The 12389-nt window shown below is 37.1% G+C and overlaps 1 protein-coding gene across 1 annotated transcript; it reads left to right on the top strand.

Annotated features, from left to right (window-relative positions):
- The first annotated feature begins 2322 nt into the window (after window positions 1-2322).
- LOC104085674 (embryo-specific protein ATS3A-like) lies at window positions 2323-3638 on the top strand. The gene is made up of 3 exons (XM_009589765.4): window positions 2323-2551; window positions 2662-2778; window positions 3275-3638. Exons 1-3 carry the CDS (start codon window positions 2411-2413, stop codon window positions 3536-3538), a joined length of 522 nt encoding a protein of 173 aa, XP_009588060.1. The 5' UTR covers window positions 2323-2410; the 3' UTR covers window positions 3539-3638.
- The last annotated feature ends 8751 nt before the right edge of the window (window positions 3639-12389 follow it).

Here is a 12389-nt window from a genome sequence, read left to right as displayed (position 1 = left end):
CCCGTTGCTAGCCCCTTTGAGCTTTTAGACATTTTTCTTGGCACCCACATTACACGTTGTATCCCTATTTTGTTCTTAACTTGAGCTTGCTGAACATTTACATTCGAAGGTACTTAGTTGCTAAATGAAGTAAGATGAGGGATTGGAAAGTAGCTTTCGAGTGGAACCATGGAAGCGCCCACAAGGTGCACCAAAGTGGTGAAAAAGACCACTGGCCGATGAACCTTAATGGAGTGTGTGTGAAAAAGCTAAACAAAAAATTATATATATAATGCTGATAGTTAAAAAGAAAGAAAATAAAGAAAAAAAAATACCTCCTAATCTTACTAATTCGTGCTAGTGGGGATGTAGAAGTTCTTAATTGAAAGAAAAGGGCTATGTGTGTATGGTCTGTGACGAGTGAATTGGTTGAGAAGAATATGTGCTCGATTTTCAAGTGTAGTGTATTAAAGTGCTTAGGAGGGTTAGTCATTACAACCCATTAAGTACTAATTATTCATAGATTTGGCTAGCTTATATTAGTCGAGATGTACACTACGGGCAAGTTTATGGTACGATCACGGGATACACATGAATTTCTTTGTGAGAGTGAGCGAATTGCTTTTAATTGTGTGATGTCCTTAATTTATGTTCAAGGTCATACTTGAAGGTGTGGACTATTTTTATATTCACTCTCTTGTTTGTTGGTGAGGGCACATGATCTCATGACGGATTGGTAATATTGGTAACTTCTCTTGTTGGATGAGTGCGCGAGTTGATGGTTCTTAGTGGTAACAGTCGGCTCTTGAGGTAGGATGGTTATGGTTATGGTTAGGTTGTTTGAATTGGTTGAATTAAACTGCTTATACTTGGGCATGTTTAAAACGGGAAGAATGTGAATTTCATATGTTCATGTTTGATTGTCAGTATCGACCATAGTCAAAGGTAGAGTATATGGTTGAAAAATTGAATTGCCCCTCCATAGTTGATATGTACATTGTTGGGGTATAGTTGATAGTTAAGTGTGGGGTGTTGATGTTCGGCTTAAAGTATGTGTATTTATATGCATGTCGCCTTGCATTTTACTCATATTTTATGGAATTTGGATATGTAATATAATGATTTATTCTAATTCGTGGTATTTTTATGTGGAGGACTCACCCGGAGGCGATATAGGACGAAAGTGCACGAATTGAAGCAAAAAGGGAACAAAACGAAAAATGGGCAAAGTACAGCGCCTCGCGCTATCTGGGACGCAATTTACAGGTGCAAAACTTTTCCAGCGCTAGGGCTAGCGCTCCGCGCTACCCTGGACGCTGGGTGAAGGGAAGTCTCCTACTTCGTGTGGGACAAGGTTATTTTGACCCTACACATCTCCAATTCGTATAAAAAGATGTTTAATCCTATTTAGGAAAGGGAGACACCACTTTGCGAGAAAATCACAAGCACGGAACACTCAGGAGCTAGGATTCTCAGTTTTTCTTGATCTTTCTTAGTATTTTCAACTATTCAACACTTATGTAATTGTTTAACTTTATAATGAGTGGCTAAGAACCTCATTATTCTGGGGGTTATGAGTCATTTTTTACTATTGTAATTTGACGGTCGATTGTGTTGCTTGATTCTATCATATTAATTTGTTTATTCAATCTTGCACTTACTTATTCTATTGCGTAGTATTAATTTGTTTATTCAATCTTGCACTTACTTATTCTATTACGTAGTTAACAATATAATATTATCTACGAATTTATAGTTCAACTCAAAAGTGTGAACTATAGATTGCATATAAGATTGAGTAGAGTAAGTTCATGAATCCGCGCATCGGAGAATCGATTCACGATTAGGATAGACATATTCTAGTTGCCTTACTTGGTTATTTTTGTAGGAAATATACATATTTTCTTGTCAATTTTGATTTTATAGACATATAGTCTTAGGTTGGCTTGAATAGGTGAGCAAAGCGTCTAAAGAACTTCGCAAGTATAATACTAATCAACCGATTAGATAAGTCAAGTGATTACATCAACCGGAAGAACGCAATAGGAGAGACGTAAATCCCATAACCCTGGAATATCCACATCTCATTGAATTCTTTCTAAGTGTTTGTTTGCTCTACTTGCGATTTTATTTTCTTGTTTGTTTATTAGTTTTGTAGTAATTTAGTTAATAAAAATCACAATCATTTTATTCACACTCACTTGAGTATTAAATTTATAAATAGTGTAAATTGGACAATAGTTGATCATAAATTCTCGTTGAACGGTACATTCTCATCACTTTATTAGTTGTAGGCCACATATACTTGCGTGCGCGTTTGGACCCAACAGAATACTCGGGACATAAAAAAATATTATAGTCATATTAAAAAAAAAAAAAGAGCTGTTGAGGTTATTAAAAGTCAACATAGTAATGAAACAATGATCAAAAAATGGGTGGAAGAAACTCTGCGGTCCTGCTGCTCCTAGTCCTCATCGCAGCTGCTTTCTTCACTTTCTCGCAAGCAAGATCAATTGCTTCAACTCCAACAAAACCCCATGTTTTCAGATCCTTCACCATCAACACCAATCAGGTAACTAATTAAAGCTTACATCCAATTACAGATTACAGAAAGCAAGATTTCATATTGAATCTCATCAAGATCTCGTGTTAATAATACTGTGTCTTTGTTTGAGAAATCAGAGCGCAGTTACTGCAAGGAGCTGCTCATACACATTGACCATCAAAACAAGCTGTTCTTCACCTAAATACACCAGAGACAGAGTCAGTATTGCTTTTGGAGATGCTTATGGCTTTGAGGTAAACGCCCTGTAATTCCAAATCTATACTCAAAAGTAATGGGTCTTCTTCTTCTTGATGGGTCAAACTCTTAGTTAAATCCAATTGAGGGAATGGCAATATGCAGTCTTCATTTTCTTAAATCTTGATCACTGCAATTCTCTCCTTAAGAGGTAGTAAATTAAGTTACCCAGAATAACCTTACAGACAATATAGATTGAATTTCAGATCCACCCGTTTCAGAAAATTGAATGAAAATAATCAAGTACCACTTCCATTCTTCTTTGTTTTTTTTTATAAATCTTGCTGTGGATTACTGCATCTTCAATTGAAATTGGATGACCACTTGAAAATGAACTCCAAAATCTTTTAAAGAGAATAGGCTGAACACTCGGAATATTAAGTTTCTTTTTTGGGTGTTGGAACAACTCTTAATTTGCCTTGAACCAAACATGTAAGACCAAACCCATTTTACCAAATGAGATTTCTGAAAATTGTATGTGAATGTTCTATACAGGTCTATGCACCAAGATTAGATAACCCATCGTCAAAGATTTTCGAGAGGTGCTCTACGGATACATTCCAGATACGTGGCCCATGTACTTATGAGATCTGCTACCTTAACTTGTTGAGGGTTGGATCGGATGGCTGGAAACCAGAGAGCGTGAAGGTGTATGGTCCAGATCGTCCTGTTATTACGTTTAAATATAATAAATTTCTACCTAATGGAGTGTGGTTTGGATTTAATCACTGTCGTAAAGTCTCTGGCTCTGTTATATAGGAATAGAGCATGTACTCAACCATGAACATGAAGCCAAATTTGAGTTTGCAGATTTGATTGATGTACTATGGAGGTTTTAAATAATATATTGTTTGTGTGACGATCCGATATGTCATTTTGATTACTAGACTTTATTTTCGTGTTTCGAACCTCTATTAGCCTCATTTGATATTTCTTGATTTGCGTGCGTGGTCCGTGTCGTTTTCCAAAAAGTTTTTGCATAAAAAATTGAAGAAAAAATGATTTTAGGCTTAAAATGGGACTTGAGTTCACTACGTTCAACATTCTTGGTAAACGACCTCGGATTGGTGTTTTGACGATTCCGATAGGTTCGAATGATATTTTTGGCATTTTACGCACGTTTGGTTGGGGTCCGAGGTGACCCGAGCGCATTTGGATGCGTTATGTGAAAAAATGTGAAAATGAGTTTCAAGTTGAAAATCTTGAGTTTTGAGGATCGGTCCTTGTTATTTGATGTTATTTTGATGATTTGAGGTAGCGAGCAAGTTCGTACGGATGTTATTACACTTATGTACATGCTCGGTTTGGAGCCCGAGGGGCTCAAACGAGTTTCAGGTGTGTGTCGGATGAGTTTTGGATGATTTGAGATAGATGGTGTGCTTCAGGTTCTGGTGTTAATCTGCAGGTCTTGCATTTGCGATGACCTGTTCGCAAATGTTAACTCCGTTTTGGCAAAGTCGAGCTCGCATGTACGAAAGAGGGCTAGGCATGGCAGTCTTCGCATTTGCGGACATCACTGGATCGCTTTTGCGAATGTTTGGTCGCTTTTGCGACTGGGACTTAGTCAGGTTCGCAATTGCAAACCTTTGATCGCATTTGCGATAAAGGGGTGTATCACAAATGTGGTATTTTATTTTTTTTGTTTTTGCATTTGCGACTTTAGCAGGCTAGGGGCACTGTTTGCACTTGCGATTACTATTTCGCATTTGCGATACATGTAGATGCGTAAAAGAGGAGAAAATCGGGACTTAGCTCATTTTATACCATTTCTCAACCCGAAACACTCTAGAGGTAATTTTTGAAGCACCATTTCTTCCCAAATTCATTCGTAAGCAACTCTAATTTATTTTCTATCAATTCCCCATTATTTTTCATGAGTTTTTAACATTAAATATAGGATTTTCATGGTAGAAATTAGGGGGTTTAGGTGGAATTTAGGATGTTATAAAATTGAGATTTAGACGTCAAATTGAGGTCGGATTTCGAAATAAATCACATAAACGGGCTCGGGGGCGAATGTGTAATCAGGTTTTTATCCGAATCTCGGATTTTGACCAAGCGAGCCTGGGATTGACTTTTGTTGACTTTTTCAAAAATGATCAAAATTGAACCTTTTTCATTCGTGAGTAGTTTCTAAAGCTTATTTTGAATTGTTTGATCGATAGTTGGCTAGATTCGGTTGGCATGGAGGCTTGTTGTTACATCCTATATTTTTGTGCGATAAAGTTTCGTAGTAAGTTAATCGACGCAAGTTCGGGAATGAAATTATTTCGTGAATATTAAGCATTATGCTATTTTAAACAAGTGATGAGTAAATTGGTGAAGGTGAGAGGGTAAGCAAATCGAAGAAAATAAATTTCGTCGAAATTTAATATTTTGGGATAAAATATTGCCCGAGCTAAAATACCCGATATTTATGGACTAGTACCATACAAGGTACCACATGTCCATGATAGTGAGGTGTATAAGGTATGATAAAAATGAGCAATATTTTAAGTAATTTGGGATAATTTTTAAGTATATGGATAATTGGTTAATTATTAGTTAGTGGAAAATTAATAAGTTAATCAGAAGATTAGTGGATAATTAACTAGAATTATGGATAAGCTTAAATGCCAAAACGTGGCAACAAGGTGGATCAATTAATGAGTCATTATTCACAAAAAAAAAAGGTGGCAAACTAAAGTATCACATACTAAATACTAAATCCTTCAATGTGTTGACTTAAAAAAATGGGCATTTTGGCTTCTTTGGACATTAGATATTCGAGTAGTAATCTGATAATGATTTCTTATTGAAAAGGTTACAAAACAAAGAAGAATTCATAACATCTACAAGAATTCCAACGTTAGCAACCAAAATTCCAACGAGATTTCTTAGCACCTTAGCAACGTGAGATTTTGCGATTTTAAGGGAGTACGGTGCAAGAATATCATATGGATTTTTCCCTACTCCAGGTATGTTAAGGCTAAGACCTTCCTTCATTTTGGCATGATCTCATAATTACACGAGTTTGATAATGAGGCATAAAGAGAAATTCATATTCCGGAATTTACGTATATTTTTCTAGTCTTGTAAGTTACAATATTCTCCTTGTTAGGACTTCATATTCAATTGAGCATTTTTTTTTCAGTCAAGAGAGCAGAGAGTCTATATATACATTATTACAGTATTTTCATTACCATCGAGCTATAATCGATGGGTAGGCCCCTATTGGGCAACCTCTGATCAGATGGTAACTTATATACCGAGCCTACTGTGGCCGAGCGCCTATGAGCGAGCTCAGTTGGCCGAGATACAAAGCCTAGTATGGTCGAGCGCCTATGAGCGAGCTTACTATGGCAGAGCAGTTATATATATACCGAGCCTTATAAGGCCGGACAACTATTTTACTTACTATATTGAGAGAGTTGAGTCAATATCAACAGGTAAGCATATCTTCAGATTATCATTGACTTCCAGTTGCTTTCAGTTATTATATTATCAGTTCAGTTTCAGCTTTCAGTGTAGTGCCTTACATACTCGGTACATTATTTCATACTAACGTCCCTTTTCTGGGGGCGTTGTATTTCATGCATGCAGGCTCAGACAGACAGACGGGTAGACCTCCTTATTAGGTGTTGCCCAAGTTCAGCTTGGTCGGTAAGCTCCATACCCTTCAGAGTTGTCAGGTCTAGAGCTTTACGTACATCTTTATATGTATGTATATATATATATATATATATATATATATATATATATATATATATATATATATATATGCTATGAGTAGGTCAGAGCCTTGTTCCGATCACAGTATATCCATCAGTAGAGGCTTGTAGACATATCCTGTCAGTTAATGTAGTATGTTGGGCTTGTAGGCCTTTTATGTACATTTTGTTGGATTGTCATCTATAGTAGTTATGGCGGCCTTGTCGGCCCTGCTTTTTATTGATATTTAGTTAGTATTCGCAATTGTCTTGCAATGTGGGCCATGGCCAAAGTATGACATTATATGTTCAGAGTCCCTTAGTCGCAAGTTGGTACGCGAGGATAGGTGAGGCACTGATTGCCGGTCCCGCCCCCAGGTTCGGGGCGCGACAAAAGTGGTATCAGAGCAGTTCTATCCTAGGGAGTCTATAAGTCGTGTCTAGTAGAGTCTTATTTATGGGTGTGTCGTACACCACACTTATAAGCAGGAGGCTACAGGGTATTTAAGACTGTAACTCTTTCTTCTTACTCTAGATCGTGTGGTAGAGCTCCGTTGTAAGAACTCAATTTCCTATACTCTATCTTATTCATAATACGATGACACCTACATCCAGAAAGATGGTTGGTAGAGACATAGTTGTGGAAGAGTTGAGTTAGAGAAACTCGAGTTTGTATTATTCTTTTGATGGATATGAGGTCTTTAGCAGAACATATGTGTACCTTACATGTAAGCTTCTTGATAAGGAGCCTTAAGGCAAGAATATCTATCTACCTCTATGGTGAAAGGCAATGAGACGTTCAGAAGATAGATACAAGCTTCAACAAGTAAAAGGAGCAAGATGAGAAGGGTACGAGGTACCCAGTTAATGAAGATTACTGGTATTTTTAACTCCGGCGGAAAAGTATAAGCGTTGTGACTTACCTTCAACAGTAACGGACGTATGTAGAATTGGCCACACCCATCTCAGTTATACCTTATTGGGGGCTAATATGTGTAGTTTAAGAAAAGGACAGGATATTAGGATCCGGCTGGGGTTAGAGTAACCCAAAATGGTAAATGGATTGTTTGTGTTAGTTGGCATTTCTGAAGGATATTACAAAGGTACTAATAGATCTCCTTGTGAGGCACCCAAATGGTGCACTCTAGATTATTACAATTAGATGTGGTACAGAAAGCCTGGAAGGGATAAATATTACCTTAGTATGGCTCGCGTCCCTAGTACAGCGAGAACGTTAAGCAACCCCAAGAGCCACTGGATGGAGCAAGGGGAGCTAAAAGAAAAGAATGTCTTGTTCGAGCTTTCAGAATAAAGTGATAGACATAAATATTAGCGGAAAATAAGAAAAGAGTTAATGAAGCATTATGAGTAAGATATGATACATGGATGACAACGGTGGATCAAAAAGATGATAGTATTACAGAGTCTATAGTCAATTGAAGGAAAATACGAGAGGTGACAGGCCTTGAGATAACAAAAGAGTATAGGCCATAAAGTCAAATCCTCATTTCAAGAAATAAGTTCGTAACTCCAACGCGACTACTGGAAGGAAAAGTTAGACTCCAGAATAATAGAAATCAGTATGGGCTGGTGAACAAGATAAATTAAACATGAATTAGGGACTGAGTGATTGGATAATAGTCAGCATCATGAGAATTTCAGATTTCGTTCCGGCCATAATAGAGTGGACAACGGAAGAAGATTCATGAGAAATTCAGAGAATAGTCATTCAGGAAGACGCTTCCCTAAAGCAAGCAAGGTCAGTAAAGTTAAGCTTAAGGGACTGTATGTGCCAGTTACACTAAGTGTCGCCCTCGCGAGTGAGGAATTCCGTTATCCTTGGTACTGAAGGATTACCGTGGGGCGAGTAAGGATCATCGATGATGTGAAAAGATGCCAAAGATGAGAGGGTAAAACATCTATACGTAGATCATCGCAGCACTAAATCTTAGTGCTCCCCTAAAGGGAGGAATATGGTGTGATGTGGCATTAGCCAGAATTAAGTGGTTCTAGTAACTATGGACATGGTAAATGAAGAATGTGATAAGAATGAGAAGGGGATAAGATTGCACTTATTCAAGTCCTGCAGATACGGTACGATTCCAGAACATTATGCAAACACGACGTCAAGGAGAGGAGGTAAGGGTTCCTGCCTGAGATGTTATTGATAGATAAGGAGCCACTGCGGGACGTAAGTTAAGATAAAGGAAATGACCTATGAAAGATTACGTAGAATATTGATATGAGAATGAGCCAATGAGTAGTTAGTAGTTGATTCAGGAAGAGCCTAGTTATGGCTAGACAAGAGGATACAGACAAATCAATAGATCGTGCAAGATAAACGGAGTGAACTCCAACATGGGGAATTCAGTCTCGCAGATATGACATTGTGACCTTGAGAAATATTCGGATAGGAGTTGGGGTAGTTAAAGATACCGTATGAGTGTTAAGGGAAGACAGTCAAAACTTTAGTTCGGGAGCAACCGTACAAGCATATAAGTATGGAGGTAAGTAACTAAGGAATTTTATATGTGAGTACGAACATCAAAACTTCCATCGAGTATACGATATAATAAGCTCGCAGCCTTACAAGAATCAGAGGTTCCTCCCTAAGTACTACAATGAAAGACTAGCGGAGGAAATAAGGAAGAAGGCTTTAACCAAGCACAGTCACCTAAAGAAAAAAATGGTCATGTAATAACAGTCTCACAACAACATTGTATGCACTCTATCAGCAGGTGGCACCTATCATGGCTAATGAACGGGAAGAAGAAAAAAAAATATATATATATATATATATATATATATATATATATATCAAAATCAAAAGGTGATATTCAAGATTATATGGGTTGTATGGAATTCCAATATGTGTGGGCACTAAAATAAACTAAGTATGCACGCAACAAGGAGGCGGGATGACCAGGAAAAGCAATTGCTTGCATTTAAAGAAAGTTGAGAAGGAATGAAAGGAATTATTCGATCAATGATCAAGAGATAATTACATAATGAATGTACCTAATATTTTGGAGTATTATCCATGCGGCATATGTGTTGATAATCATACAGTCGTAGAAGATTCCGGTATAGGTTAAAAGAAAGAATTGAGCCCTAGCGGTAGTGTTACATAAGAGGCCAAATTATCGGTATTAAGATGAATCAACAATGGATGGACAAAGGTCACAAAGTATGAGATGAGATTAGTCTGTCATTATTAAGATGAACAATAATGAGGGGGCATTAAAGGGCTTAGCTTATTGCATATAGGATAAGAAACGAAAGTAACCTGGAGTTTGGTAGTAGCCCTCAATAATGATAAATCAAAGTAAGAGTTATGGCAGTAAAGTCATACGGATGGATAAACGGATCTATGACAGAAGGTAGCAACAGTTACGAGATTAGAAGGATTCCAACTACAAGTCGTGGTGTGAGAAAGAAGCTTAAAGGGGGAAATGCCCTGGCCCTTAGAATTATACATAGAACAGTTGCTTATATGGCAAGGAAAGTACTAAAGTATTCAGAGGACACAAGTTATGAAAATGATAAGTATATCAGTTAACATTCGAGGACGAATATTCCAAAGGAGAGAATGATGTTACACCCCGCATTTTCGTGCAATAAAGTTTCGTAGAAAGTTAATCGATGCAAGTTCGGGAATGAAATTATTTCGTGATTATTAAGCATTATGCTATTTTAAACAAGTGATGAGTAAATTGGTGAAGGTGAGAGGGTAAGCAAATCGAAGAAAATGAATTTCGTCGAAGTTTGACATTTTAGGATAAAATATGTTCCGAGCTAAAATACCTGATATTTATGGACTAGTACCATACAAGGTACCACATGGCGATGATAGTGAGGTGTATAAGGTATGCTAAAAATGAGCAATATTTTAAGTAATTTGGGATAATTCTTAAGTATGTGAGTAATTAGTTAATTATTAGTTAGTGGAAGATTAATGGATAATTAACTAGAATTATGGATAAGCTTAAATGCCAAAACGTGGCAGCAAGATGGATCAATTAAATGAGTCATTATTTACAAAGAAAGGTGAAAGCTAAAGTGTCACATACTAAACACTAAATCTTTCAACGTGTAAATACTTAAAGAAATGGTCATTTTGGCTTTTTTGGACATTAGATATTAAAGTAGTAATCTGATAATGATTTATTATTGAAAAGGCTACAAAACAAAAAAGAATTCATAACATCTACAAGAATTCCAACGTTAGCAACCAAAATTCCAACGATATTTCTTAGCACCTTAGCAACGTGAGATTTTGCAATTCTAAGGAAGTACGGTGCAACCTTTTCCAAGAATATCATACAGAATTTTCTCTACTCTAGGTATGTTAAGGCTAAGCCCTTCCTTCATTTTGGCATGATCTCGTAATTACACGAGTTTGATAATGAGGCATAAAGAGAAATTTATATTCCGGAATTTACATATATTTTTCTAGTCTTGTAAGTTATAATATTCTCCTTATCGGGACTTCATATTCAATTGAGCATTTTTTTTCAGTCAAGAGAGCAGAGAATCTATATATATAGTATTACAGTATTTTCATTACCATCGAGCTATAATCGATGGGCAGGCCCCTATTGGGCAACCTCTGATCAGATGGTAAGTTATATACCGAGCCTACTGTGGCCGAGAGCCTAAGAACGAGCCCAGTTGGCCGAGATACAGAGCCTAGTATGGTCGAGCACCTATGAGCGAGCCTACTACAGTAGAGCAGTTATATATATACCGAGCCTTATAAGGCCGGACAACTATTTTACTTACTATATTAAGAGAGTTGAGTCAGTATCAGCAGGTAAGCATATCTTCAGATTATCATTGACTTCCAGTTTCTTTTAGTTATTATATTATCAGTTCATTTTCAGCTTTCAGTATAGTGCCTTACATACTAGGTACATTATTTCGTACTGACGTCCCTTTTCTGGGGGCGCTGTATTTCATGCGTGCAGGTTCAGACAGACAGACGGGTAGACCTACTTATTAGGTGTTGCCCAAGTTCAGCTTGATCAGTAAGCTCCATACCCTTCGGAGTTGTCGGGTCTAGAGCTTTACGTACATATTTTTGTATGTGTGTGTGTGTGTGTGTATATATATATATATATATATATATATATATATATATATATATATATATATATATATATATGTTTTGAGTAGGTCGAAGCCTTGTTCCAATCACAGTATATCCATTAGTAGAGGCTTGCAGACATATCCTGTCAGTTAATGCAGTATGTTAGGCTTGTAGGCCTTTTATGTACATTTTGTTTGATTGTCAACTGTAGTAGTTATGACGGCCTTGTCGACCCAGCTTTTTATTGATATTTAGTCAGTATTCGCAATTATCTTGCAATGTGGCCCATGGCCAAAGTATGACATTATATGTTCAGAGTCCCTTAGTCGCAAGTTGGTACGCGAGGATAGGTGAGGCACCGAGTACCGGTCTCGCCCCCAAGTTCGGGGCGCCACACTTGTTCGAAAGGCAAGGTTGTGGTTGGTTGATTGATTTGATTGCGGAGTGAGTTAAGTATCGTGGTTAACCTTGACTTGAGAGAATTAACACTTGATTGGTTTAATTGCTACTTGATTTATTTGTGGGGACGGCATATATGCAAAGTGACGAGTGTATATACGTAGTCATGGGTTAAGCATGCAGATTGAGATATTTATTTATTGTTTTCAATTGTTCCATTTAATCCATGTTATTACTTGCTAAATGCTCTAATTGTTACTTGCCTTTACTTGTTAAATTCATGCCTTTGTCCGTTACATGCCTTAATTGCTAATTATTTTTATGTAGTCGTGTCTTTATTTATTGGCTGTCTTTACTTGTGTTATGACCATATGTGTTATTGGATAGCTTCTTTTATCCGCGTTATGTCTTTAATTATGTAATTCTCGTATTG

This window comes from Nicotiana tomentosiformis, chromosome 5, assembly GCF_000390325.3.
Source record: "Nicotiana tomentosiformis chromosome 5, ASM39032v3, whole genome shotgun sequence".
NCBI lineage: Eukaryota > Viridiplantae > Streptophyta > Magnoliopsida > Solanales > Solanaceae > Nicotiana > Nicotiana tomentosiformis.
The sequence above is the reverse complement of the archived record's forward strand: the minus strand, read 5'-3'. Positions and strand labels throughout refer to the sequence as shown.